General features: G+C 36.2%; 10 protein-coding genes across 10 annotated transcripts; 7 read left to right on the top strand and 3 right to left on the bottom strand.

The window, feature by feature from the left end:
- Nucleotides 1-806: 806 nt before the first annotated feature.
- On the top strand, nt 807-1,884 carry L201_006041 (uncharacterized protein; the record flags this gene model as incomplete). Its single annotated transcript, XM_066221766.1, has 4 exons — nt 807-872; nt 939-1,255; nt 1,323-1,683; nt 1,771-1,884. 4 exons carry the CDS (start codon nt 807-809, stop codon nt 1,882-1,884), a joined length of 858 nt encoding a protein of 285 aa, XP_066077863.1.
- A 453-nt stretch (nt 1,885-2,337) lies between these two features.
- On the top strand, nt 2,338-7,173 carry L201_006040 (uncharacterized protein; the record flags this gene model as incomplete). Its single annotated transcript, XM_066221765.1, has 16 exons — nt 2,338-2,764; nt 2,889-3,087; nt 3,193-3,316; nt 3,408-3,578; nt 3,660-3,776; nt 3,845-3,949; nt 4,011-4,101; nt 4,166-4,407; nt 4,466-4,516; nt 4,566-4,711; nt 4,780-5,035; nt 5,100-5,246; nt 5,323-5,586; nt 5,680-5,802; nt 5,904-6,066; nt 6,134-7,173. 16 exons carry the CDS (start codon nt 2,338-2,340, stop codon nt 7,171-7,173), a joined length of 3,666 nt encoding a protein of 1,221 aa, XP_066077862.1.
- Nucleotides 7,174-7,691: 518 nt separating this feature from the next.
- On the bottom strand, nt 7,692-10,498 carry L201_006039 (uncharacterized protein; the record flags this gene model as incomplete). Its single annotated transcript, XM_066221764.1, has 6 exons — nt 7,692-7,949; nt 8,045-8,106; nt 8,222-9,725; nt 9,821-10,026; nt 10,127-10,308; nt 10,422-10,498. 6 exons carry the CDS (start codon nt 10,496-10,498, stop codon nt 7,692-7,694), a joined length of 2,289 nt encoding a protein of 762 aa, XP_066077861.1.
- Nucleotides 10,499-11,063: 565 nt separating this feature from the next.
- On the top strand, nt 11,064-13,745 carry L201_006038 (uncharacterized protein; the record flags this gene model as incomplete). Its single annotated transcript, XM_066221763.1, has 11 exons — nt 11,064-11,172; nt 11,295-11,335; nt 11,403-11,628; nt 11,700-11,800; nt 11,858-11,982; nt 12,037-12,110; nt 12,174-12,271; nt 12,338-12,585; nt 12,651-12,805; nt 12,866-13,385; nt 13,448-13,745. The coding sequence occupies 11 exons, from the start codon at nt 11,064-11,066 to the stop codon at nt 13,743-13,745; spliced, it is 1,995 nt and encodes a 664-aa protein (XP_066077860.1).
- Nucleotides 13,746-14,087: 342 nt separating this feature from the next.
- On the bottom strand, nt 14,088-14,992 carry L201_006037 (uncharacterized protein; the record flags this gene model as incomplete). The annotated part of the gene is made up of 2 exons (XM_066221762.1): nt 14,088-14,406; nt 14,547-14,992. 2 exons carry the CDS (start codon nt 14,990-14,992, stop codon nt 14,088-14,090), a joined length of 765 nt encoding a protein of 254 aa, XP_066077859.1.
- Nucleotides 14,993-15,823: 831 nt separating this feature from the next.
- L201_006036 (uncharacterized protein) lies at nt 15,824-17,076 on the top strand (the record flags this gene model as incomplete). Its single annotated transcript, XM_066221761.1, has 5 exons — nt 15,824-15,851; nt 15,941-16,006; nt 16,107-16,242; nt 16,389-16,817; nt 16,968-17,076. 5 exons carry the CDS (start codon nt 15,824-15,826, stop codon nt 17,074-17,076), a joined length of 768 nt encoding a protein of 255 aa, XP_066077858.1.
- Nucleotides 17,077-18,048: 972 nt separating this feature from the next.
- Nucleotides 18,049-20,888, top strand: L201_006035 (uncharacterized protein; the record flags this gene model as incomplete). Its single annotated transcript, XM_066221760.1, has 16 exons — nt 18,049-18,236; nt 18,321-18,524; nt 18,622-18,699; nt 18,789-18,879; nt 18,980-19,151; nt 19,234-19,449; nt 19,517-19,549; nt 19,623-19,701; nt 19,765-19,804; nt 19,883-19,939; nt 20,007-20,082; nt 20,170-20,233; nt 20,285-20,456; nt 20,522-20,588; nt 20,666-20,688; nt 20,769-20,888. The coding sequence occupies 16 exons, from the start codon at nt 18,049-18,051 to the stop codon at nt 20,886-20,888; spliced, it is 1,680 nt and encodes a 559-aa protein (XP_066077857.1).
- A 776-nt stretch (nt 20,889-21,664) lies between these two features.
- On the top strand, nt 21,665-23,030 carry L201_006034 (uncharacterized protein; the record flags this gene model as incomplete). The annotated part of the gene is made up of 4 exons (XM_066221759.1): nt 21,665-21,857; nt 21,970-22,124; nt 22,237-22,805; nt 22,928-23,030. 4 exons carry the CDS (start codon nt 21,665-21,667, stop codon nt 23,028-23,030), a joined length of 1,020 nt encoding a protein of 339 aa, XP_066077856.1.
- A 490-nt stretch (nt 23,031-23,520) lies between these two features.
- L201_006033 (uncharacterized protein) lies at nt 23,521-24,114 on the bottom strand (the record flags this gene model as incomplete). Its single annotated transcript, XM_066221758.1, has 3 exons — nt 23,521-23,564; nt 23,630-23,687; nt 23,761-24,114. 3 exons carry the CDS (start codon nt 24,112-24,114, stop codon nt 23,521-23,523), a joined length of 456 nt encoding a protein of 151 aa, XP_066077855.1.
- A 447-nt stretch (nt 24,115-24,561) lies between these two features.
- L201_006032 (ribosomal protein L7/L12) lies at nt 24,562-25,765 on the top strand (the record flags this gene model as incomplete). Its single annotated transcript, XM_066221757.1, has 4 exons — nt 24,562-24,567; nt 24,638-24,856; nt 25,202-25,417; nt 25,649-25,765. 4 exons carry the CDS (start codon nt 24,562-24,564, stop codon nt 25,763-25,765), a joined length of 558 nt encoding a protein of 185 aa, XP_066077854.1.
- Between the last annotated feature and the right edge of the window lie 696 nt (nt 25,766-26,461).

The following is a 26,461-nucleotide window of genomic DNA, read 5'->3' as shown; positions in this document are numbered from 1 at the left end:
GTGGACCTAGGATATTGTATGCTATACTCTCATGATCTGCTGCGGGTTCCTTCTGTCTCGATCATTGGTTCATCGATGATAATCATAATAGTAAATAAGATGAATATATGATGAAAGCAGTCACAGAACCAGATCCGGGTATCGTTCAACGCGAAGAGGACAACGGTCCAAGCGGGTCGAGGTTGCACGAGTACAGACTGAAATGTGGTTAAAATTGGTGATACTTTCAACCAATACACGAATTGCCGATATCATTCATCAGAGAGTACATATCGCTTGTATCATGTTGTTAATGGATCAGAGATCGCCCTAGTAATGCCGCTGACAAGGTCTGTGGAAACATATGCATGTAGCAACGCTACCTAGCGACTCATACAACATTATCAATCCTTCGGGTATAGGCTTTCTAGTATGAGTAATCAATTAATCCCGCGGTTATAAGGGTTATGACCGAGATTGGACCGAGATTAAGGTATGATGTATAAGGTACGATAAAGTAATCTTAATGTTTTTCATGTTTTTATGTTTTTATGTTTTTATCAATCAACATCTCGGCCAAATCATAATCAACCAGATCTGATAAAGACAAGAAACAATCAAATCGCCGACTTTAGCATGTAAGGAAAAAGGTATAAATACCTCCAAGATGTAAAGATTCTTTTCAAAGTTTAGCTCATCAGTTAAATTCAACCACTCAAGCTCACCCATTCTTTACCCAACTCACTTCTACCCATAACAACAAGTACTTAACTTAAATTCTTATACCTAAACTTACACAACCCATACCAATCATAAAACGATTAACAATGTCTTCAACAAGAAACTTTGTCATCTTCGGTGCTACAGGTAAACAAGGAGGTTCAGCTGTACAAGTAAGTATCCAACTTAGCAGAATCTACAGATATAAGAACGAGTGGCTGACTTGACCTAATTCATAGTGGCTTTCCAAATCTAATGCCGATATTTCAGTTTACGCTGTTTCAAGAGATCCATCATCCTCTAAAGCTCAACAATTGACATCTTTATCAAATGTTAAAATTATTCAAGGTGATTCAGCACAACCTGAACAAGTATTGAATCAAGTCAATGGAAAAGTCCATGGAATCTTTTTCGCTCCTGTTGGATTCGATGCTCAAGCTCATATCAAAGAAGGTAAACAACTTATTGATTTAGCTGTACAAAAACAAGTTGGTCATTTCGTTTTCTCGAGTACTGATTTTAGTGGTTATAGAGATAAAGACACTGGTATTTCAGCGTAAGTCACACATGTACCTTTGGTTCATCCGTTACATAGCTAATAATACATCATGCATATATTATAGTATTGAAGCTAAAAAAGAAATCGAAGCTTATCTTACAACATCAAAATTAACTTACACAATTTTAAGACCAGTTGGATTTTTAGAAAATGTATTTATGCCTGGATATGTAGAAGCAATTCCACATTTCTGGCCTGCACCAATTATAAAATCAGGTATATCAACTTCAGATATCGGTAGATCAGTTTCAGAAATATTACTTGAACCATCTAAATTTGATGGTAAAATTATAGAATTAAGTGGATATGATGCTTTACCTGAAGAATGGTTAAAAACATGGGAAAAAGTTACAGGTGAAGATCTGAGAAAAAGAGAAAAGAAGATGAATTCAGATATGCCTGAAGAAAGAATGAAATTATTAAAAGTAAGTTGTGAACCTTCCAAAATTGACCATATCGCGTTTATCCTGTCCCACATAAACACACTTGCTAACTTTATTACTTTCTTTTAGTTCATCATCTTCAACCAGAACGATGCTCGAGCTGAAAACACCAAAGCCTACTTCCCTTGGGTTCAAGATCTCCAAGCTTTCTTAGAAGGCGCTAAAGCCAAATCACTATTATAGATAATACATGTACTCGGTGTCTGATTTAAATGTTTTCTTCATTAGGATAGACTGGTATATATACTGTAAAATGCATGATCTAGACTGTACTTCTCTCACTACATCTAATACAAATAGGCAAAATGCCCATTCTCAGAGGGCTGGTTGCGTCCGTCTACCATCACTATACAAGAAGCTGGCATGAATCATAGCTGGTGACTGCAAAAGCGGTTATCGCCGCCTGTGTAATAATATGATTAATAGACGCGTTTAATTTCAAGCTGGTCGTCAAAAACGCGTCCCTAAATGCAATGTTCTTGAAATTCAACTTGTTCTTGATCTATTAGATACGCTCTTTCAACTTCAATCATAGTCAATATCCATCACTGAGCAAGCCTACTTGGCTCTCTTTGCCTCATAAAAGTCAGACATTCTCATTCATTAGGACAGAGATCTGGTCGAGGAAGGAGCAAGATGAGTTATCTTCGTTCACCTCAACCATCTTCACCAAGTCATTTATATGGGGACCTAGATCATGATTTAGGAGGAATACATGCAGATGGATTGTCTGATATGGGCGGATCGATAGGTGAAGAAATTGAACCTTTGGATAAAGAAAAGATTTTTTTACCTGCTGTACAATCTTTAGTTGCAGCTTTAGGTGGATATGAAGATATTTTAAATGAAAATTCAGGTAAAATAGAAAATGTTTATAGACCTGGTGATAGTGTTTTAGGTGTTTTAAAAGATTTAAAGAAACTATGGAGAAAAGATGATGAAGATGATGAGAGAACTGTAGCTAGATGTATGGCAAAATCAGGTTTAATGAGAGAACTCGTAGCGTTATTAGTTGAATGTACTGATAGAGGTGATTGGGGTAGAAAGGTTGCTTTGTTAGCTTGTAAGTTGAATATAAACCCCTTGATTCTTCCCTTTGCGCTCATTCATTTCGGAAATATATTCAGTAGACCTGTAAGTATCAGCAGGATAAATCAGATGCTAATCTAAGCTTTCCTTGTTCATAGGTGATCTAATCGCAGCTTTGACATGGCCAATCGACGTAGCGTCAGAATTGAAAGAAATGGAAGATGAACCTAATGTAGTAACGGATTACGCTACTTTACTTAGGGCGCAATTGGAATACAAAGCTATAATATTACAGACGAGCGGACCATTAAGATGCTTGTTAGCTTTGATGTTACCTAGTTTAGCGAAACCAAGAAAGTGAGTGTTGGTAATAGTATAGTATAATATGGTCGCTTCCCTTTTGTGTTTTATATGAGTTATCGAAAAAGGACAGCTAGCTAATATTGTGTTGATTACATACAGGGACGAGAAAGATGAAAGAATAATATCGCTAGGGCTACATGTCGTACGAAATTTATTAGCTATAAAAGATACAGTTGCAGAAGGTACTGCTACGGGTGAAAAAGAGGAATTTGCAAATCTGCAGGTAAGTTGAGTTGAAAATCCTTCAAGGTTGAAAAGCTGTATCTCTGTGATGTTTGCTGATTGTTCATGTATTTATCTGTTAAATTTGTTAGTCAACATTGATATTACAACTGAACAAACTCACGTATTTCCAACTATTACTTACATTGGCATCATGTGCAGATAAATCAGATTTCAACCCTTTCAATGTTCTAGTATTGGATATACTGCATTTGATATTTAGGTCTGTCAAGCCAAAAGAATTGGCTCAAGATCAAGACAGGGTAAGTCCATCGACGTTGATCAGCTCTTATAATTGTTCACTCAAGACGTGAAGCGTTCTGAAACTGATCTACATCATATAGGCTCCCCTAGAGAATTTATCAAAATTACTTGATGCCGAGAAGAGACAAAAGGCTTTAGTCTCGAAAGTTGGTATGACTAGGCATTCAAGATTCGGTACAACGGTTGCAGTGAAAGCTGTAAGTCAAGGTAACTAACTGTGCAAAGATATGAGTATAGCTGAACAGCTACTCTGTTGTTCAAACAGGGTGAACAAAAAGTGATATTGCATAAACAGAATGCTATTGCTGCTAATGCCGGTAAAATACTGGATGAAGTGAAAAGGAAGCGAGCACAGAGGATGAAAAAGGTGGTAAGTAGAACTTCCAAATTCCCCTTGATCGTAGATACCAAGCTAATATTGGATATCATAGGATGAACTAACTCAAATTATCAATTTCAATCCTGATGCCATGCGAGCTTTACAAGCCTTAGCTAAATCTTTCATCGAATCTTGCTTCAACGGTAGGTCTTCTTTCTGCTCAAGATAGGGGAATAAGCCTAAGTTTGTTCTATCTCCAAAATTTAGTTTTTTTCCAATCAATTTTGCGTGATATAAGGATGGAACGAAGCAAAATACGGCCAACGGACAATGTTCGAACATTTTATTTGACAAGGTTCTTCATCGAATATTTACTTGTTCTGAAACATAAAGAAGAACAGAAAAGCGAACAAGATCACAGATTATCGCTTAGTCTGGTTGCTGAAATGGCCGAAATGGATTCTATTAGATGGTTATTTTCCAGAATGAAGAGCTCTATGGACGATAAGGTAAATTATCGCCAACACAAAAGTATCGAGAGACTGTATGTTGATGATTCTACTACAGCCACCTGCTTGGACAGAATTACAGGCCAGTTTGGATTGTTTTACTCAAATTGTGAGTCGAACCTTCCATATTGCGAATATAAGCTGATGATCCATTTTAGTTGCTATTGCTAGATGCAATGGCTACGTCAGGTGAAGAAGAAGATATTGAAGTTGCTGAAATTGTTCAGAATAATTTATATTATAATGGTGATATTCTTGATTCATCATTATCGGTAATATCTCAATATAAGGATCAATCAGTAGCGTAAGCTGGTTTTCCGTAACATGTTCAAGTGTACATAGCTGATAAATCAATGTGTTACCGCCCTGTAGATATCTCGATTCCGTAGTCCACTTCGCATATGTCTTACTTCGAATGCTAGAGAAGTATTCCAAAAATAAAGGATATATGTTTATACGGAAACGAAAAGCAGCAAGAAAGAAGAGAAAAGAAGCCGAGAAAGCTAATGAGCCTAACGCAAGTGGTATGCCAGAAGAATACGGTAATGAAGAAGAAGAAGCTTTACAACCTGATGAACAAGCTCCAAGTTATGCAGAGCATGCCTTTACTTTCAAGACCTTCGAGAAAGTAAGTTTAGCTGGATTTATCAAGTTTTTGGTTCACCTTGATAGCTGATATATGTTTACCACAGAGATTCGCTTCCGAGCCCGTAACGAATACTTTGTTATCGTATCTTGCACGATTTCAAGATTTTGAAGATCCAGAACAGATGAAAAGGGTTGTAGGATTGATGCATAGACAGGTCATAAAAGCACAAGCCGAAGGATTATATTTCAAGGTAAGCTTTCTATTTCTTAGCGAAACCAATTTTCAGTGAGAATAAGCTTATAAGTATGAATTGCATTATCAAATAGGTCTCAACAATGTATCTATTCCGTAAAATACTTGATTTATCACATACATTACCAAAAGTAGAATCATCAAAAGATTTATCTCAACTAATAAATTATGTTTTAAGAAAATTTTTCAAAAGAATTACAGAAGATCCATTCTTGATTATTGAAGCATTTGGAAGTAAATCAAGATCAAAATGGAAAGAGATTAGTAGTTATAAATCTGATGGTGAAAGTGATGATGAAGATGGTATGAATGGACAAAGAAGTAGAATAAAAGAAAAGGTCAGTTATATTAATCATTTGACATTCATTCATACATATCTCAAACAGATCGAACTATCTAACTGAACTATCACGATTTATTACATCAAACAGATGGGTCAAGCCGAAATTGAATTCAAGAAAAATAAGAAATTAAGTTGGAGTCAGCAAATGGAAATTACAGTTGGTATTCTGCTGAATGAAAATCATAAAGAATGGATCGAATGGATCATTGAGGTATGTCTTATTGTTAACCGCTTTTTTGATACCTTCACTCTTGCTGAGAAAGGAAGTATGAACGTGAATTTATAAATTATTAACCCTTTTTTCGAACGCAGGTATTGGAAATCGCCCTTGCAGCTAGAACTGAGATTGTGATAGCTACAGATGGTGAAGATTCAGCTTTACGTCAAGCTGACGATAGTGATGACGATGGTGAGAATGTAGTAAGGGATTTTGGTGGACCAAGTAAAGCAGCTATTGAGAAATTCGTTCAACATGGTAAGCTATATGATCGGGCTGAAACGGTCGATGTTATAGCTAAAAATGAATTCATTCCTCATGTTAGATCTTGAAACAACGAATGAATCTCAAGAATTTGCTGTAACAAAAGATTCACATTTCAGGTTGATGTTGAGATTATTATCATTTAATATGGTACATCCAGATGAAGTAGAAGAAACTACAACGACAAAATGGTTAATACCCTCAGGTATAATTCCATCATCTTTGACAACATCCTTAGGAGCGTTAAAACAATATTTAGACAATCCACCTACATTAACTGAAGATCCTAAGAACTTGTTACGTAGATCTAGACCTTCTGAGCCTACGAAATCTAGAAAGAGGAGAGACGATCCAGATGATCCAGATGGGGATGAACATGATGGATTGAGTGAAATGGAATTAGATTCAGATACAGGTGAATTAGTTCGAATTTCTTCATCATCAAAGGAAAGAACGAAAGAGAAGAAACAAAAACAAAAGAAAAAGAAAAAAGAAAGAGCAAATAAAGAAATGCAATCTTATAAATCTGCTGCATTTATTGAAGATTCAGATGAAGATGAACAAGATCCTGAAATTTTAAAAGCATTTTTCGAGAAAGAAAAACGATTAAGAGAAGAAATGAACAATTTAGCTAATGAACAAGGTAATACCAATAGCACAATGCGTTCAAATGGTGGAACAAAGAAAAGAAAAAGAGATAAAGGTAAAGGTAAATTCAAAGTCAGAACAAATAGTATTGGTACCTCAATAAGCATAGATGATGATGATGATCAGCAAGAAAAAGAAAATCAAGACGAATTGATAGATAGATCTTCTCCTTCTTTACCACCTTCCTCCTTCATTCAACATAACAATACTTATTTAAGTGATGATGAGAATGATATATCATTGCACAGCGATATCAACGAAGATGAAAGTGATTTAGATGATTTACCTAGAAGAAAATCTAAAAGACCTTCGATTGTGCCGCCGTTAGATTTGGATTCGAATGAATTTGAAAAAGGTGATGCGGACGATGACAAAATTGGATCTACTGGAAATGATAGTATATCGAACAAAACAAAGACAAATATAAATTTGGATTCAGAGGAGGAGCAATAGGAGAATTGACATAGTTAAGAGTTTGATGAAATACTCAAAATTTGTATTTGAGAGGAATATCAATGATTGTTGGGGATAACTATCGTTCTATCTCTTCCAAATTGTGTCTCAGACCTATTTTTGGCTCACGTATATATAGTTATATATATAGTCATATCTATATGTATATGTATATATAGTTCTATGAAAGCATACACAAGCCATCTTAGATGTTTACACCAATGCACTTGGGGATTTTACAAATCAGAACAGTCGCAGGTTTGACACAAATTGTGTGTACGCGCATGATGTGGAACTGCATATACAACTAAGGATTGAATACAATATATTTTCAATTCTCTTTTGAATATATATATTAAGCGATCGAACCAATTGGATCTTACAAATACAACATGAAATTACTCATATAGCAAATGAAACTTTACCAGAGAATGTCTAAATAACTACTATCTATTTATCAATATGTCATTGTTCTTGGGAAACGCAATCTGTGTTTTCCTTTCTTTCAGTAAATTTTCTTACCACTCATCACCCTTTTCATCCCAAGCACCATATTCGTCATCTTCCTTGTCATCATCATCTTTATCATCATTCATAGTCATTAAACCAGATGAACCAGATCCAGGTAAATCATGTTTTTGATCTGATAAATCTAAACCTCTTAAAATATCATAATTAATTCTTGATGAAAATTGTTTACCTTTTGTGAAATTTTGAATTGCATCTCTTGATGAATTATATGGTCCTTTATGTGGTGCCGCACGTTTTCTCTTTGGCTATGTACGATAAAAATGGGGATGAATTCGTTAAAGTCAATTTTTGCAATTATATGTAAGACTTATTAAACTGTATGTATGGTTCAAAAACTCACCTTGGGTTTAGATGGATCAAGACCTTTAGCTCTCATTGCTATAGCACGTTGTTCTAGTCGCACTATAGAAATTCAAGAGAAAATATAAACACAAAGTTTGTAAGCGAGGATTTTCTTCTTGATCAAGATAAGAATCATGTAATGATTTATAATATCTATTTTGGTCCTTGAACTTACCTTTTTCATCTTCTAACCATTTACCATTTGTAGATAACCACATTCTTGCTCTTGCTTGTTTTTCATCTTCAGTTAATTTAAAAGAAAATTCTAATTCTTCATCATTTAAATCATCAAAATTTGATTCTTTTAATTTTGATAATTTTTCTCTATTTAATCTTGCTTTTTGAATTATCATTGTTTCTTCATATAATGTCTTTGGATCTCTTTCACCAATCCACATTTTAATTCTATTTATCAATTCTTTACCTTTATATAATAATTCTTCATTTTTAAATAATTCTTTTGATAAAAATTGTATTGTAGCTGATTCATCATTCCATTCATTAAATTCTTCTTTCTTTTCTTTTTTCTTTATTTGCTTTTTATTATTGTCTTTGTTATTACCCAATTCTCTTTCTTCTTGAGTTATCGTTCTTAATTGTGTAGCAGGTTCCTCTTCTTCCTCCTCCTCTTCTTCTTCTTCTTTATCTTCATCCTCATCTTCATTCTCATTTTCGTATTCTTCCAGGTTTTCAACCAAATCATCTAATCCCTCTTCATCCTCTTCGAACTCTTCTTTGTTTTCGTCGTTGTCTTCGTCATCCTCGAAAAAATCTTCTCCATCAGCATTACCGTTTTTCTGATAATTCTTAACTTGTTTCATGAAAGCTGATTTTTCCCTTAATCTCTCTGCTTTAGATTCTTCGGGATTATCTCTTGCTGCTTCTAATTCGCGTACATATTCAGCTTGTGTTATAGGTTCCATATTATCATCTTCCTCTTCTTCTTCTGCACCATCGTCATTTTCTTGATCTTCATCATTTGCTACATCCTTCGCTGCAGCTTTGACTACTCCACTCATTTCGTCTTCTTCTGCAATTGCTTTCTCTTTACCTTTTTTTCTCCGTTTTCTTGGACCTTCTTGATTTCCTGCGGTATCTCCATCTAATTCATCATCATCATCTTCTTCTTCTTCTTCATCACTTTCATCTGCTTTTTCCTGCTCATCATCATCTGAACCGGCTTCTAGTTTAGCTTTATTTTTCAGCTGCTCAATTTTAATTTGTTTTAATTCATTTTGTTTTACCACAGGAGGTTTTTCTACTGGATTCAATTTATCCAACTCGTCATTTGATAAATTTCTCCATTCAGCCACAGTCTTTTTGGCCATTTCAGTTTTAGCAAATTCTAATAACCTTTTTTTAATTGTTGATGTATGTACTTTAACAATTTGTGAAACTTCATCTGGTGTTCTTAAATAATTTGACATCCTTGCTGCGATAATCAAACATGCACCACAAACTCCTGCAGGTCTTCTACCTTGTGTCATCCAATCTGATCTGAATCTTTTGACTAATCTTGATGCATCAGTAGCAATTGAATGTACGACATTTGAAGGAAAATCTAATTTATATGCAAATCTTAAATTGTATATTGCAGGATCTACTTCAGGCATTTGTTCAGGTAAATGTAATATTGATCTTAATTTTAGATATGTTGCTCCTAATTCATACACATTGATCTGTAAACAAAAACATCAAAAAGGACGGTTGTTAGCATAAGGAGCGATCTTTTTCTTGTATTGATGCTTAAAGATACTTAAATAAATACACTTACACTCAATCTTTCACTAAAATCAATCAACATCATAGCATCTTTACTAAGTCTACAAGCTAAATATAAACAACTTGCGACTATATATTCTGTTCTTCTACCTTTATTAAACCTATTATCAACAGCCATAGAAAAGAATCGTTTTGCTTTTTGATAAATTGGCGCACTGATATGCATTTGTCTGGCAACGGATTCTATCTTGTCCGCACCTATATATACAAGTCAAAGTTTATCAGTGCACGATAACTTGCTCTGCATGAACAGACAAGAATATATTGGTAATCTCGTTGAAGATGCTTTCTTACTTACCCGCTTGTTTAATACCTTCTGTATTTTGAATACCTTTTACACCACTTCTAACACCAGCAAAACCAGTTTGATTACGCCCTACAAAAGCACCTTGAATATGTACACGACCACCTGAACCTTCAGCAAATCCAACTTCAGAAACTAAAATACCCTCCTCTAAGATTGTACCACAACTCTGACATCTATAAAACAAGTCTCAACGTCAGTCAGTCCGGCGCTCACTCATTTCCAAAAAGCAGATAATATACGTTGCTCCAGATATGTATTGTTTACAGATTGATGTTGATCAACTCACGTTATTGTACCACGACTATAATCAGTATCAAGAGGAGGATTCGGTCCACATATTCGACATATTTTACTTGATGACATCTTCTCAGACCTCTTCTCAGACCTCTTCTCTAACTTCTAAATTCCTGTTCTGATCTTATCTTATCTTGTCCTGAAAATATGATATGTTAGGTTGACGTATTGTTTATATTGAAGATGATGTTACTACTGCTCTTTAGAAGTGAAAGACAAAGTTATTATTGACAAAGAGAAGAGTTGGTGATGAGTGAGGGAGTCGAACCGTGGGTTTTAACTTTTGCTATATAGAACCCTGACTTGCAAGTAATAAGTAATGTTTGCGCTTGTACGACGCGGGTTACAGTACACCAAGGGGTGTGCATTCTTGCAGGTGTAGCTAGGCACACCACTTCTGAGCGTCAAATCACGTGATAAATTCAGTTCGCGTCTGAAACATCAATTCCAGAATGAAATGGATCAAGTATTTATCTCTTTCTGCTTTCCTTCTTCTCGTTTCTCTTTTAGCTGATACCATCTATTATCATTCAGTTCGCAAAACAACAGACCGTCGCAATAAATTACACCTGGCTTCATATCGGATTTAATTCTGGATTTCTGCCGCTCTCATCGTCCTTCCCTTCTCATCACAATGCCCAGATCAACTTATACTGAAGCTTTACTTGGATCAGACTTGTACAAAAAGGTCAGAGAAACCAAATTACTAGTAGTGGGAGCTGGTGGTATAGGCTGTGAACTACGTTAGTATACGGTCTACAGCTCATCTATACATCATTTACCCTTACTCGCTGTTACCCTTGGTTCGCATCAGTTGGGTTGAGGTGAAAAAGCTGATCTCATCTACTGAAAATCCTCCAATCAGTGAAGAACTTAGTTTTAGTCGGTTTCGCCAATATAGAGATAGTAGGTATTGTATCGCTTTATCACCAGATTTGAACGACTCGACTCTCTGACATATCCTAAACGGTAGATTGATTTGGATACTATCGATTTATCAAACTTGAACAGACAATTCTTGTTCAGAAAACCGGATATATCGAAATCCAAAGCTCTAGTAGCAGCTGTCACTGCTCGGCATTTCAATCCTTCATCAGGTATTGACATACATGCCAGACATGGTAATGTCAAGGATAGTGTTAATGACTTAGAATGGATTAAAGGTTTCGGTTTAGTTATGAACGCTTTGGATAATATGGGTATGTTTCCACACTTTTTTTTTAACTCTGGCCGGAAATGAAGATGAGCTGATGAGAAAGGATTGTTATAGACGCAAGAAGACACGCCAACCAATTGTGTCAAGCTGCTGGCGTACCACTGATTGAATCGGGAACAGCGGGTTACTTGGGTCAAGTCACACCGATGATCAAGGTAAATTCGACTCTGCCCATCGCCTTTAACTCCATTAGCTGAAAGTAACTTCTATAGAATGAAACGGAATGTTTTGATTGTGTGCCAAAACCTGCACCTAAATCTTTCCCTGTCTGTACAATCAGATCAACCCCTTCTGAACCTATACATTGTATAGTATGGGGTAAAACCTATCTGTTCAAGTAAGCTATTGGCCCAATTATAGTGTTGAACATAGTGGCTGACACCATGAATAGTAAACTATTTGGAGAAGATGACGAGGATGTAGACACCGAAGAGTTGGATAAAGCAAAAGCCAGTGGGGAAAATGGTAAGTCATTCATACATATACGCAGTAGACGAGACAATCATCTTTACTGACAGCAAATTGCAGCTGAAGAGATCGAGAACTTGAAAAAGGAAGCCGCTGCTTTCCGCGAAGTTCGAAAAAGCATGGGTGAGGAGGATGGACCAAAAAATGTGTTCAATAAAGTAAGTACACTACCAGAGTTTTAAGCTGTCTATGGATTTACTGTAAGCTAATCGACCGATCACTAGATCTTCAATGAAGATATTCAACGACTATTAGCTATGGAAGACATGTGGAAGAAGGAAGGCCGAATAAAGCCCGTACCACTAGAGTACGAAGCCATCATGAACGGCTCGTTCCGAACACCTCCATTACGGAATGCAGCTCCTCAGCGTTCTAATGGTCAACCCAAGGAAAATGGTTCGCAGCAGAAAAGGGGTCTTAAGGATCAAAGGGAACTGTCATTGAAAGAAAACTTGGAGCTATTTATCGACAGGTAAGCTTGCAGAATAGATCATGTATCGGTACAAAATCGACTTACCCTTGCTTCTTACCATACAGTGCTAAACGGTTATCTGCTCGAGCAATAGCTTATCCCGATGTTCCTCTTTCATTCGATAAAGACGATGACGATACTCTTGACTTTGTGCTCGCCACAGCAAACTTGCGAGCCACTGCTTATGGTATCGCTAACAAAACACGATTCGATGTCAAGGGTAAGTTTCCCTTCCAAAGCAAAGGGAGTTGAGGCTGATGTGCGATCTTTCTTTTTCCAGAAATGGCTGGGAACATCATTCCGGCTATCGCTACCACCAACGCTATCATCGCGGGATTGATAGTAATGCAATCTTTGAATATCCTCAAACGTCTCCCTACACAACCTACCACTTCAGATTCAGCTGAAAATTCAGCTGGACCAGCTATAAGGAACGTTTTCCTACGAACAGATCCAGTCAAACCATTGGGTTTCTCCGTTCCGGCTAAAGCCGATAACAAATGTTCTGTCTGTCGAGATATCTATATCCCATTAAAAGTAGATCTCAAGACATGTACTCTCGGAACATTTGTGAACGATATAGTCAAATCTTGGCTTTCTCAAGCCAAGTTCGAAGAAAAAGATGATGAAGAAGAAATCGAATGGACAATATTTGAAGGTGGAAGACTATTAGCCGATCCTGATTTTGACGATAATTACGATAGGACCTTAGATGATCTAGATGTTAAGAGGGGTAAAATGCTGACGGCAAGAGATGAGGATGGCAAATATAGACCAGTACATTTCAGTATTTGTGAAGCGTGAGTGTAGTTATAGCAGACACATTGTTATTCACAAGGCGCTAATACCATCATGATAATAGCGATGCTCAAGCTAGTCTACCCTATTCTATCCCATCTTCACCCCCAGATATACCTCTCGCTCCATCTGCTCCTCTTCCAAGAGAACCTTCCGAAGAACCCATAATCTCGGATTCAATCCCTCCTCCCACAACTTCCGTCAGTGAAGCAGTACCGATATCAAGTAGTACAGCTGTTGGAACTAAAAGATCTGCTCCTGACGATGGCGATGTTAAAGATCTTACCACCGCAGAAGAACAAGTAAGCAAGAAAAGAAAGGTTGTGGTGGTTGATGAAGAGGATGATTTCGAGATTTTGTGATTGGTTTTCCAAGAAACAGACCGCATTCTGGGCAAGAAACGAGGTGATGTCGGTGACGATAATGATTAATATAAAAGGGGTTAGCAACCAGACAGCGATGATCAACAAGAGATATGTTGTAAAATAGATAAAAGTAGAGATGTATACATGTGTGATCCACGCCTCTATGATGTTATCGTTAGACGAGAATATTGAATCATCTGGCATACTCTGTCCCTGTGATCCCGACTATCAATCGTTGATGTGATATAATATAAGATATTCATGATAACTTGTAATCATCATTGTAAACCTATTCATCTGAAAATGTCCATACGGGATTCCAGATCCTATTCCACTAGTTTACCTTCCAGTAATAGACCAATCTAGTCCTTGAACCCCTAATCTATCAACGAAATCTTTCATCAATTCAACTAAATTCGAGTAATTTACATCACCATTTATTGATACCGCATTAACAGGTCTTGAAGGATATAATTGTATCAACCATGGTTCTTGTTTACTAGGGTTGTTAGTTAAGTTTTGCTGATTGTCCGATGCTGATGATGTGTTTAGAGGTGTTAAGTGAGTTATTGAAAGTTGTAGAGTTATGGGTAAACTTGTTGGGTAAGATAAGGGAATATAAAATAGTTGACCTTTCTGTTGATATGTATGTGAATGTCTGTAATGATAATGTAAAGCATAATTGAGATAAATTAGTTGTGTGACCAGTAAATAATTATGAGCAAAATACAGTGCGGGTTGAGGAGTAAGATGATGATTGTGATGATGATAAAAGTTGTTTAGAAACACAGGACTCACTCGAATCCTAAACTTTCAACAAAATCTTGAATATCATCGGTATTTTCTAAACTTAAATTATTTAAACCAATTACAGCTCTTGTAGTAGCTTGTGAATATTCTTGACTTTTTAATGGTGATGAAATATAACTTAATGTATGAATCCATTGATCATTAACATTTTCTTTCGTTCTACCTTTATTTTTGTTTTTCTTTGAGCTGGACGAAGTTGCTGATGATAATTTCAATTTTCTTGATCTAAATCTCAAATTTCTTAATTGACCTTGTATAATTGGATTTGAATTTACATATATTCTATCTATATATTCTAATTCTTCAATATGTATTGAATTTAATGATAAGTGAGAGACAAATTTTGAATGTAATGATTCAGGTAATATTGTATATAAAGTTGGTTCTAATGATGAAGATGAAGATGAAGAGGAAGAGTAGGAAGAAGATGACATGGTAAGTTGAATTATTTATCGTTGAATTTACTGTATATTCAATTTTGTAAGTGAATGGGGATCTCAAATTGACAGGCTTTTGCTATTACTCTCTCAAGTTATATTTTGGTATTTCTTTTTTCATTTCAGAAGTTCATCATCCCACATTGAAATAAGACTAACTTAAGTTACAATGGAATGTCACTCTACGAGTACTGTCCTTCATGTTGTCTTCAACTTGCGATTGGAATAAATGAGGATGTCATGACTTTATTTCAGGTACAGTCGCTTGACCACGTGTTCGATCGACATGAGGCAATTATGAGAAATGCCTCTCAACCGTGCTAAAAATATGCCATAAATAGAATTGATTTATCCTTTTGAGTTTAAGCGTAACATCCTACAGCCAAGAGTAAAAATGACTTTGCAGTTTATGATTATCGTATATTGTATAATGCATCAATCATTACTTTTAGTCTTTGCACTTCGTATCTTTCAGTTATCAGCTATCATATAACTACAGAGGAGAAAAGATTACCTCGCGACTGATCAAAAGAACTACGACATCTTGTCAATATATACTTCCCAATAATTGCTAATTAACCGATTGATGTTCAATATAATCAACAACTTGAACAGGAACTGATCACTTCAATCCAAACAATTTGACACGACTCCACGAGGAAAGACGCCAAACCAATCCTGAATATACTGGAGATTATAGTCAAAGTAACATATATCAACCAGTAGTAAGTGAGGGAGTTCGGATCACATATTGAATTGGCATTTCGTAATATCTGATCTCAAATCTCCTCTCATTCGTGTCGTGTAGTGAATCATAATCATGCTAGAATGTCAGGAATGTCTGGTATGGACGATAGTAAGTTTTTATTATCTGCTATTGGTCTGAGTAAACGCTCTACAGTGATAAAGAAATAAAAGCTGAATCAAGCATTTGTAATTGTATAGTGTCATCCACAGGATCAGGTTCAATGACTATGAAAATGTACTTTCATGGTTCTATAGGAACTGACAGTAAGTTCTTAATGACTTGAAGCTGTTACTTTTCAATCGAAATTACTATTGTAAAGATTGCTATCATGTACTAATAGCAATATTCGATTAATCATTATAGTGTTATGGTTTGCATCTTGGATACCTAGTTCAGCGGGTGCAACAGTAGGAGTCTGTATCGGTTTGTTCCTTTTCGCTATATTTGAAAGATATTTGGTTGCTTTTAGAAGAGCTTGTGATGCATCTTGGAGGAAAGGGTGAGTCCATTTCGGCTTGAAACTTGATTTTTAGGTCACAGACCAGATCGCGTACTAGAGTATGATATGGTGTAAAGAGATACTTTTCCTGGTAAAATTACAGGATGACTGACAATGATTCACTTTCTCGTCAATTCCAAACATAGACAAATGGGCTACGTTCGACCAGTATCAACAGGTTATATACCTTCTACAACTTCATCTTCTGGTAATACAACTTCATTACCTTCAAATCGTGATAATTTAACTGCAAGAAGATCTTTAAATGAGAAACAGACTTATCAAAGAAACACTTTACCCACTACAGCATCCAGTAGCTCTTATCCTATAGAAACTCCAAATAGTGGATCTTCTGTACCTTCATATTCGCCAAATATCAATGGAGAGAATGATATCAATGCAAAAGATGGAAAGATGTTAGGAGATGAATCGCACTATAGTCATTTACCTAAAGCGGTTAGAAAATCTTTAGATCCAGGTAGAGAAGGTAGATGGTCGAGACCTTTCAGATGGGGTGTTGATTTACCTAGAGGGTTATTACAGGCTTTACAAACTCTAATTCATTATTTACTCATGTAAGTTTCTGTTGAAGTATAAAACCATTCAAAGCTTCCATGGATTATACCGATATTACCCAAAACACAAAAATCCTTGATTTATCTTGTTCTTAGAATGTTTGAAGCAACGGGATTGTCATGCTAATTTATATTGTATTGTCAACACAGGTTGGTAGTCATGACTTTCAATATTTGGTGGATCATATCTGTAGTTATTGGAAGTGGTGTAGGTGAAATGTTATTTGGTAGATTCGGTTCAAGTCATGTAGGACATTAGCCGTTAGACAAGTATTTGTACGTTCCCGTATGATGTATCGATCTTATGCATTTGAATTTTGATGAACATGAGGCAAGGATCTTTCGATCATTCTGTTAGCAACAGTGTCTTGCTTCATCAATAACTCCTATGTTCGTTCTCGAATATACGAGATATGCATTGAAAAACACCTCGAACTGTGGTACAACTCATCTTGCATCGAGCTATCCTCACGAAATGAACTGCCACATCGTCAAGTTCCGCTACATTCCCACGATGACCTACAACCATTCTATAGTAATAATACCAAACTGTCAATCCAACGCGTCCAGTTGTCAAACGTCCTCCAAACTATTTATAATCTTTTCTATTTTCTCTTTTGTTTTCCTTTCTCCATGAAACTCTTCCTTATAGGTATGTAGTATCCCCAATTTTCTACTCACTTCATTAGGTATATGAAGATTGAATGACGAAGCTGATAAAAAATCCTTCATTTCATGTAGAGTCGCTTGACTATCTACTTCCTACGATAAGTTAGGTGCTCGGAAGAGCTTAGAATAAAGCAAGTTTCCCTTCTATTTAGAACGGAAGTTCATCTTCATGTTTTCCACCGTTTAGTCGGAGACTCATTCTAAGCGTTTTAGATGATTGAGATTGGAAGGCTGGATGATACATTCATAATTTCTATCTGTACTATTCTTTTGCATAGAATACTGTATCATGTATTTATCCTATTGTTGTCAATTTTACAAAAGAGCGGGAATTTCGTTTGCTTCACCATGTGGTATATGATGATTACATAATCATTACTCGGATTATCGGTCGGGTCCGCGATTACCGGATGCATCCCAAGTTAAAAGGAGGAAGATGATGAATGATATAATCGTTGAACATCTATTAATTCATATATTATTCATTCAGCTACCATCACTATCCATACCTATCAGAGCTGCTCGTCCAGTAAGACGAAACCAGCTGATTCAGCTAACAGCAATGTTGATAACGTCTACTATACTGCTCATCGGTGGATTGTTGGCCGTTCCTACTTTTGGTGGAAAGACAACCTTACATCCAGATACGCATCGTGAATTATTATTAAATGGAAGACCGCAAATTGGATTATGGCAGAGTTTATTGAAAGAGCAAAAGATCAAGGATGAAGAGGCTTTACTCGTCAATTCGTACGTATCCTCACTCTGGCGTGTCATTCAATTTATAATTGACTGATATCGTCCGCTTGAATCCTGGATTAATTCACTGAATAGTCAAGACACTTCTCAACACACCTTCCAAACCTCTACATCCAAGAAGCCATTATACAAAGCACATTGTTTCCCTCAGAAGATAAGTCATTTCGACGATGAAGTTAACGGTACATTCTGTCAAAGATATTGGATAGATACCAGTTTCTATAAAGATGGTGGACCTGTTTTCTTATTAGATGGCGGTGAAACTAGTGGTGAAGATAGGTAAGTTGAATGATTGTTTTTTGTCGTTATTCAAAGCGCCATCCAACAGCTGAGCGTATACAGATAATAAATACTGAATGCCGCTTCTCATGTGTAGAGTACCATTCTTAGAAAGAGGCATATTGCAAATATTGAGTAATTCTACAAATGGTATTGGTATTGTGCTTGAACACAGGTAAATCGATGTCTTACCGTCAGCTGTCGTATGAGCAATTATTCAAAGGAAGAAGTCGTATTGATTTGCTTCACATCAACTCATGATAGATATTATGGTGATTCAGTTCCTGTGTCATCCTTCTCGACAGACGACCTGAGGTTCTTGAATAATAAAGAAGCTTTGGAAGATTCAGCTTATGTGAGTATACAAGTTTCAAATCTGTATTTATTTATTTTGCGGATTTCCTGCTCCTCCGACAAACCGTAGACTCTGCTGATACACGTGAAACATGTCATAGTTCATCGAAAACTTTGAAGCACCATCGTCTATGATGTCCTTAAGTGATTCACAAGCTTTACATCCAAATAATACAGCATGGATATATTATGGAGGATCTTACGCCGGTGCAAGAGCGGCTCATATGAGAAAGGAGTATCCTCATTTAGTATGGGGTGCTATAGCTTCAAGTGGTTAGTGATGTTTGTTTTTTACGCTCATCAGAAATTTCGAAGAAGTCTACATAATGATAGATTGTCATATTCGTTATGATAGCCGTCACTCACGCTCAAATCAATTTCCCTCAATATTACGATCCAATTCAACAATATGCACCTGAGCAATGTATATCAACTTTACAAAGCGCGATTAAGATAATAGATCATCTGTTAGACTTGCCTGAACCCATACCAAAACATTTAAAGAGTTTATTCGGTTTAGAAGAATTACCAAGTAATGAAGATTTTGCTGATGTCATCTCGGGTCCTTTGGGTGAGAGTTTTTCCACTTCTTGTCGTCTCGCCTTACACGAATTACTCTCTAACTAATTTGTTCATAGGCTACTGGCAAGCTAAAAATTGGGATCCAAAAGGTGAAATACATACCTGCTCAAATAGAGACTCCGTCCTTCGTGCTGACACCCACTCAAATTTGTTTTTTACTAGTTGGCTCAACTGAGTTCTATCATTTCTGTGATACACTTACTGCTGGTAAAGCGGGTAGTAACATTGGTCTAATCAGCATGTGAGATATGTTCTGTATTTCGGAGATGGGATCTTTAGCTCATCACTAATCACTACAACGTAGTCCCGCTTCGATAGTAAACTACGGTAAATACATCAAAGAGGTATGTTTGTAGCTTACTTCAGCTTGTGGAGCTTCTTAAATAGGTTATCTTTGGCTAACGAAACCAATAAATGTGTAGAACGTGGTGATTAGATGCCCTAGATCAGAAGGAAAACCTGCATCCGATATAGAAGAGGTATGTTGTCTTCGCCTTTGGCAAGCTCTCCATTATGGCGATTCACCGCTAAACAAATTTTCGATAGTGTTTCGGTACTTCGCAAGATTCGAAATTTAGGGCCACGGATCTTGAGCAGACTTGGAGATTATGGATTTTCCAGGGTGAGTTTCAGTTATGTCGGATCAAAATGTCTATCCGCTACCGTGTGATAGAACATAAGCTGATAAACGTTACCTTCGATGTCGCAGTATGCACTCAATGGGGATATTTCATGCCTGCACCGCTCGAAGGTCCAAGTATAATCTCAAATAAGTGAGTGCGCTCGTTTCACGTTCTGAACAAGCTAACAATATCTTTAAACAGACTTACCCTTGGATACACTTCCAAGATATGTCGACAAGCTTTCCCACCTGGAAAACACTTCACTGTACCTGAATGGCCTGATGTCGAAGAAGTGAATGAAAGAGGTGATTATGAGATTGAATATGATAGATTGGCATTCATTGACGGTGATAGAGATCCATGGAGACCTATGGTGAGTTTGAGTAAGAACAAAATCCTTGATAAAGATGGCCTGAAGTTCGCTTGATTCATGCACAGACCCCTCAAAGTGACTGGGCACCTCAAAGAAGGTCTTCCGTCAATAAACCTGTTCATTTGATATTTGGTACGTATCATTTCACACACGAATAGCCCTCAACATGGTAATAACTAATTTTTGGTCTTTTGGACGATGGCTCTTAGACGGTGTACATCATTACGATGAGGTGAGTATTATGAGTCACCACTCCAGGAGCCTTTTCGTTCTCAAGCGTACGACGCGCTAACAATGTCCATGATTTGATAGAACGGATTGGACGATCATTTGAAAGAGCCTTCGCGAATCAGGGATGTGCATGAGTTAGAGAAGTCCATTATACATGAATGGATCGCTCAATTTAACGAACAGAAGGGAAAGAGACTTTGATGGACTGGTTGAACTTAAAGGGTCTCGGTCAACAAAGAACTTCGCGACCAGTGATAGACAACATCATGTAGACATAGATCATGCAACCCGGGAAGTGCTGGATCAGAATAGAGTATTGTGCCAAACATCATCAACAACATCTGTATAATAATCTATACCATAGAAATGCTTTAGACAAGGATCACAACACCAAGAACACCCATAAGGGTTAGATGCATATGATCTTCTCAAGCTTTTCGATGGTATATGTATGGCCAGCAAACATCGTACAAGCTTTGACGCAACCCCACCCGTCTTTGTCTGCACGGCGACAAATTCAGGCAGGTAGATAGCACAAGACATTACCAGCTTCGAGCGGCCGGTCGGGCCGATAAGATATACGACTTCTGATAATCGTCCTACGAATCTGTGTCCTTAGATAAGCATATCAAGTCAGCTGTTCTAATACCACAGATATTTTATCCAACTCTTGATCAAACATTGGTAGAGTTCATTCTGATATATTGGAAATGCTATAATTTTAAATCGGATGACTTCACGTTATCCGAGAAATAATCATTCGGATTAGACCGAGAAGACCCATCTTACGGAAAAACAATCTTGGTGAATAGGTTAAGCCATATATAAGGTATGAGGAGTAAATGTTCATATACCTTGCTTATCATTGTCTAGATTATATGTGCAGTATCCCTTGTTTTGTGCACACCAATCGCTCATTCAAATCTGAGATTAAGACCATAAATCTAAAAAAATCGTTTTTTTGTTGAATATACAAAATGTCATTACCTACACCCCCTTCTGAGAATCTCATAACACCTAGATCAAACGTTAAAGCAAAAGATGCTACTGTATATATACATTCAGCATATCATCCAAAATCAGTTGAATATGCCAGAACAAAATTCAAGAAAGTAATATTACTTGATGATTTACCTTTAGAAGAAACACTTGAACAAACGGAAGGTATTTGTGAGCTCGCATACAATTTGATCAAGTTGTGATAAACCAGTGGACTTGTATATCCATGATACACCAAGAAGATGAAGAGCTGAGATGAAGTACAATTTTTTTTTCCGATTAGTCCTTCGTATGAGTAGTGTATCAAGAGAAATGATCTTGAAATCACCGAAATTACAGATTATTTCTAGAAACGGTGTGGGTTATGATAATGTACATATTCAAACATGTAAAGAAAAGGGTATCATAGTTACTAATGTACCTGGAGGTAATGCACATGTGAGTTTTGATTGATTATATCGAATTAAATTGATTTCTAAGTTATATATAAAATTTCGAAGATATTGTTGTAATACTACTGACTAATACGGATGGAAATGATGATAATTAGGCAGTAGCAGAATTAGCATTAGGTATGATGTTAGATTTACTTCGACGTATAAGTGAAGTAGATAGAAAAGTTAGATTAGGTGAAAAAATAGCTTCTATAAATGTATTGGCACCTGGATTATTTTATAAAACTATTGGTTTAATTGGTATGGGAAATATTTCATGGGAATTATCAAAATTATTAAGTGTATTTAAATGTAAAATTTTAATTTATTCACCTACTTCTTCACCAAATAAATGGCAAAACTCAAAAAAAGAGGAATTTGAATTTGAAAGAATTTCTTCATTAGAAGAATTAATAAAACAAGTTGATGTATTATCAATACATTGTCCATTAAATGATTCAACTAAAAATTTAATTTCAAAAAATCAATTAAATTTAATGAAATCTAATTCAATTATAATTAATACTGCAAGAGGTGGTATTATAAATGAAAGAGATTTAGAATTTGCTTTAATAAATAAAAAAATTTGGGGTGCAGCTTTAGATGTTTGGGAAATTGAACCTTCAACAAATAAAACAATGGGTAAATTAGCTGAATTAGAAAATACTGTTGTTTTACCTCATTTGTAAGTTTCTACCAACTATACTTAGAATACGCCGTTTCAGTTTCTTAATCCATAATCCCACTTCAACCAAAGGGAAGACACATCGCTAACGAACGATTCATGTTATGTCATATTATGTATAGAGGAGGAGCTACAGAAGAAGTTGCAGAATCAGGATGTACAGAATCAATAAATATAATGGCAGATTACTTTGACGGTAAGGGTATCAAGAATAGAGTTGTATAGCTGTATGATCAGGATTAAGATGGACAGTGGAGGTGCCGGATATTGCATGTAAGATCTGAAAAGGCTTAGACACTAGATTATCAGATTGAATTTATACATAGATGCGTAGAAGTAGATAAATGTGCGCGGTCCCCCAATAACACTGCCTCTTTACAAACCATTGAGCTCAAGATCCGATCAAACATACTACGATAGTTATTTAATTTCTTCTACCATGATTGTTGCATACCGTTGGGACGATGGTCTTCGAATATTCGATTTATCAACCGATACCATCTATCTATATATATATGAGTTCCCCATTTTCGTTGTGTCAGAGGTCGTTAAATTTCGTTGCTTTGACGCATATAGCGTTATTTTTAAGCTTGAGTGAATATTGTTGCCAATAAACCAATATGAGGGTTTCTGTTTACTCATCCCGTGACTTTGCATCTAGTTGTAATAGATTCGTGATGTGCGATTTACCATGATTTCTTAGGAGGTAGGTGGCTCACTGACCAGGATCTTGCAGTACCACAAGAAGGTATTTCTCGTCTGCATTGAGATAAGACTATCAGCTTCACATATCACGAGGTGAAAATTTATAGAAGCTGACTTACCAGGTGTTATAATCAATTCATGCTTCTTTGTCCGTATTCTCATAAACTTCAATTCATCCTGTTTAAAACAAAAACCTAATTAGTTGAATACGTTATTGACACAGTATAGATTTAAAATATACAGTACTTACACCCTTTTCACAATCGTTCAAAGCTTTACTAACATTCCCCACAATACTTTCTACTGCTTTTGCATATTTTCTACCTGATTCACCTTCAAATACATTTCCTGTAGTTTGTATTATACCACCAGTTCCTCCAATTCCTCCGTTATTCTCTGTTATACTAGTATTATCTGATGTTGTTGGTGCTGTTGTCGTTGATGAAGCTCTAGAGAGAATCATAACACCTCTAACATTTCTATAAGATGATAATCTAGATAAAGTGGATTCTATTTCAGGTGGTGGAGGTGATTGTATAGGTATTGAATCTAGTGATAAGGTATGTTGAGATGTCGAGCTGGGAAGCGTTGTTTCTAATGACATATTACTCTTTTTTTTTCACTTTGTAGGGTACGTATCCTTTCCTTCCCCTTGCTTGTATATCCAGCTTGGTCAGTGGTCAAGTGTGGTATATGTAATATATAGTCGATATCTAAGGCAATATGAAGAAGAGGAAGAAGAATATAATATATATATATATAAATATGGTTCTTTGTTGATGGACATGTATGGTGGAGGTCTATGCTTAAATGGTTGTGCTATATCGGAGAATACCGGGATTAATTGTAGAGTGGCACATTTTTCGGATTCATCTTGTTTCTTTTCGAGATTTGAGATTTCGATGAAATATCATCTTCACGCTTTATAACTGAAATATTGATATCAACATATATATCTTCCTAAAGATAAGCCTTAGAATCGTCTCGTCATTAAATCTGCATCTACCTATTGAACTCAACCCTTTCACTTTAAAACAAAGTCCTCTTTAAAATGAGCGTGAGTCAATATTTTGTTGCCCGGTAGGAAGATTCAAGCTTATCTATTTCCTTATATTTCATTTTAACAGATCATCCCTCGAACCCTCTTACGTTCAGCTAGAGCATCTTCATCAAGAGTCGTTTTAGCTGCTAGACCATTATCAACTTCAAGACCTATTTTCGCTGAAGCTGAATCTTCTTCTTCTACCGCTGCCGCTGCTCCTGTTTCACCTAAAATCCAACCTATCGTAGATCAAATTTCAAGTTTGACATTATTAGAAGTTTCAGAATTGGTTAGCGCTCTCAAGGTGAGTTTGGGGTTTTCTATATGAAGATTTGGGTCATTATTCAAAGGGAAGGAGTGATGTGGATTGAAGAGATATGGAGAATTTGAAAGAGTGGATGGAATTAAAAAATCATTATCGTTTATCATCGAAGTGAAGGAAATTGCATGAAAGAGATGTCCCTCGAAATATCTTCATACTGTTCATTGATTGAATAAGAGAGATTTCAGAATTCCTTCATATAAATGCCTCCTGGATCATGGAACCGCAAAACATAGGATATAGATTTCTGGCTTACTAGACCTTCTATCTGTGATCTGCTATCGAACGGGTCAATTGTAACTAATATGTATTTTCACATGCTTTTAGACCAAACTCAACATAACAGAAATCGCTTTACCAGCAGCATCAGCAGCGCCAGCAGCTTCTTCAGCAGGAGCATCATCAGATTCAGCTGAACCAGCTGAAGAGAAACCAAAAGAAAAAACAATCTTTACAGTTAAACTTGAAAAATTCGATGCTGCAGCAAAAGCTAAAATTATTAGAGAAGTAAAAGCTATCATGCCAAATATGAATTTAGTAGAGGTGAGTCATCATGTTCTGTTTCATTTTCTTCTCATATTCTGGCAGAGAAAGGGGGATTATCATATCGGGAAGAGGATGATAGTATATAGGAGGGGGGAGATTGTATGATCCAATAGTAACATAACCTATCTGGACGGGATTGGGAATGCGGTTTAAGACATTCAAATTCCGGGAATACTCTATGTGTCAATAGCTCTTGACTAATATCCTGTCATTTTGCTTCTATCACAGGCTAAGAAATTCGTCGAATCAGTACCTCAAAATATTAAAGAAAACTTACCAAAGGAAGAAGCAGAAAAATTACAAAAAACATTACAAGCTCTTGGTGCTACTGTATCACTTGTATAGATGTTGTAGAAGAAATATTCATTGGTCAGGATATACATATATATGCATCATTCTTCGCATTTTTGGGCATTAATGAGGGTTTGGGTAAACTATCACAGGTAGGGAACAATATCTCGGTATTTATTGAGTAGATTGATCTGTTTTTACATCAAAAGTCAGATCATCTCACATGATAGATAGGCTGAATTATATCGTTCTGATCAGTTGATTTTGAGTGTTTCTGTCTCGAGTATGCTTCGCGATCAGCATCCAATCTGTGCATTAAAAGCTTCAACAACAGATATGACCAGAATGAGAGATTGTGAGATAATAATAGCCCACTAATATTATTATATATTATATGAATTTCAAACCACGTGGCGTGACCCTTTATTTGGTTTAAGGTATCGCTGCAGCGTATTGTTGTCCTGCGTATTATCATTGTTAATACAATGTCAATGATATTTCAGGTATCACATACTGATTATCTCAAAACAACACAAGCACAAAAGAGGTAGAAGGCACTCAAGCTGGGAAAATATTTCACTACCGGTGCTTCTTTTCTCTAAGTCTCTGTCATCTGTCATTTGACCCAAAGGATAAAACATCTACCTCGAAACATACGAAAGACAGTTGCTCGTTAAAGCGGACTTGATGGACATTTAGATGATTCTATCTGGTGTTTTTTGGTTCTTCACTCCTTCAATATTCTAGGTA

The sequence above is a fragment of the Kwoniella dendrophila genome, chromosome 8, assembly GCF_036810415.1.
Source record: "Kwoniella dendrophila CBS 6074 chromosome 8, complete sequence".
In the NCBI taxonomy this organism is placed as follows: domain Eukaryota; kingdom Fungi; phylum Basidiomycota; class Tremellomycetes; order Tremellales; family Cryptococcaceae; genus Kwoniella; species Kwoniella dendrophila.
Note: the sequence above shows the minus strand (reverse complement) of the source record. Positions and strands in the feature narration are given on the sequence as shown.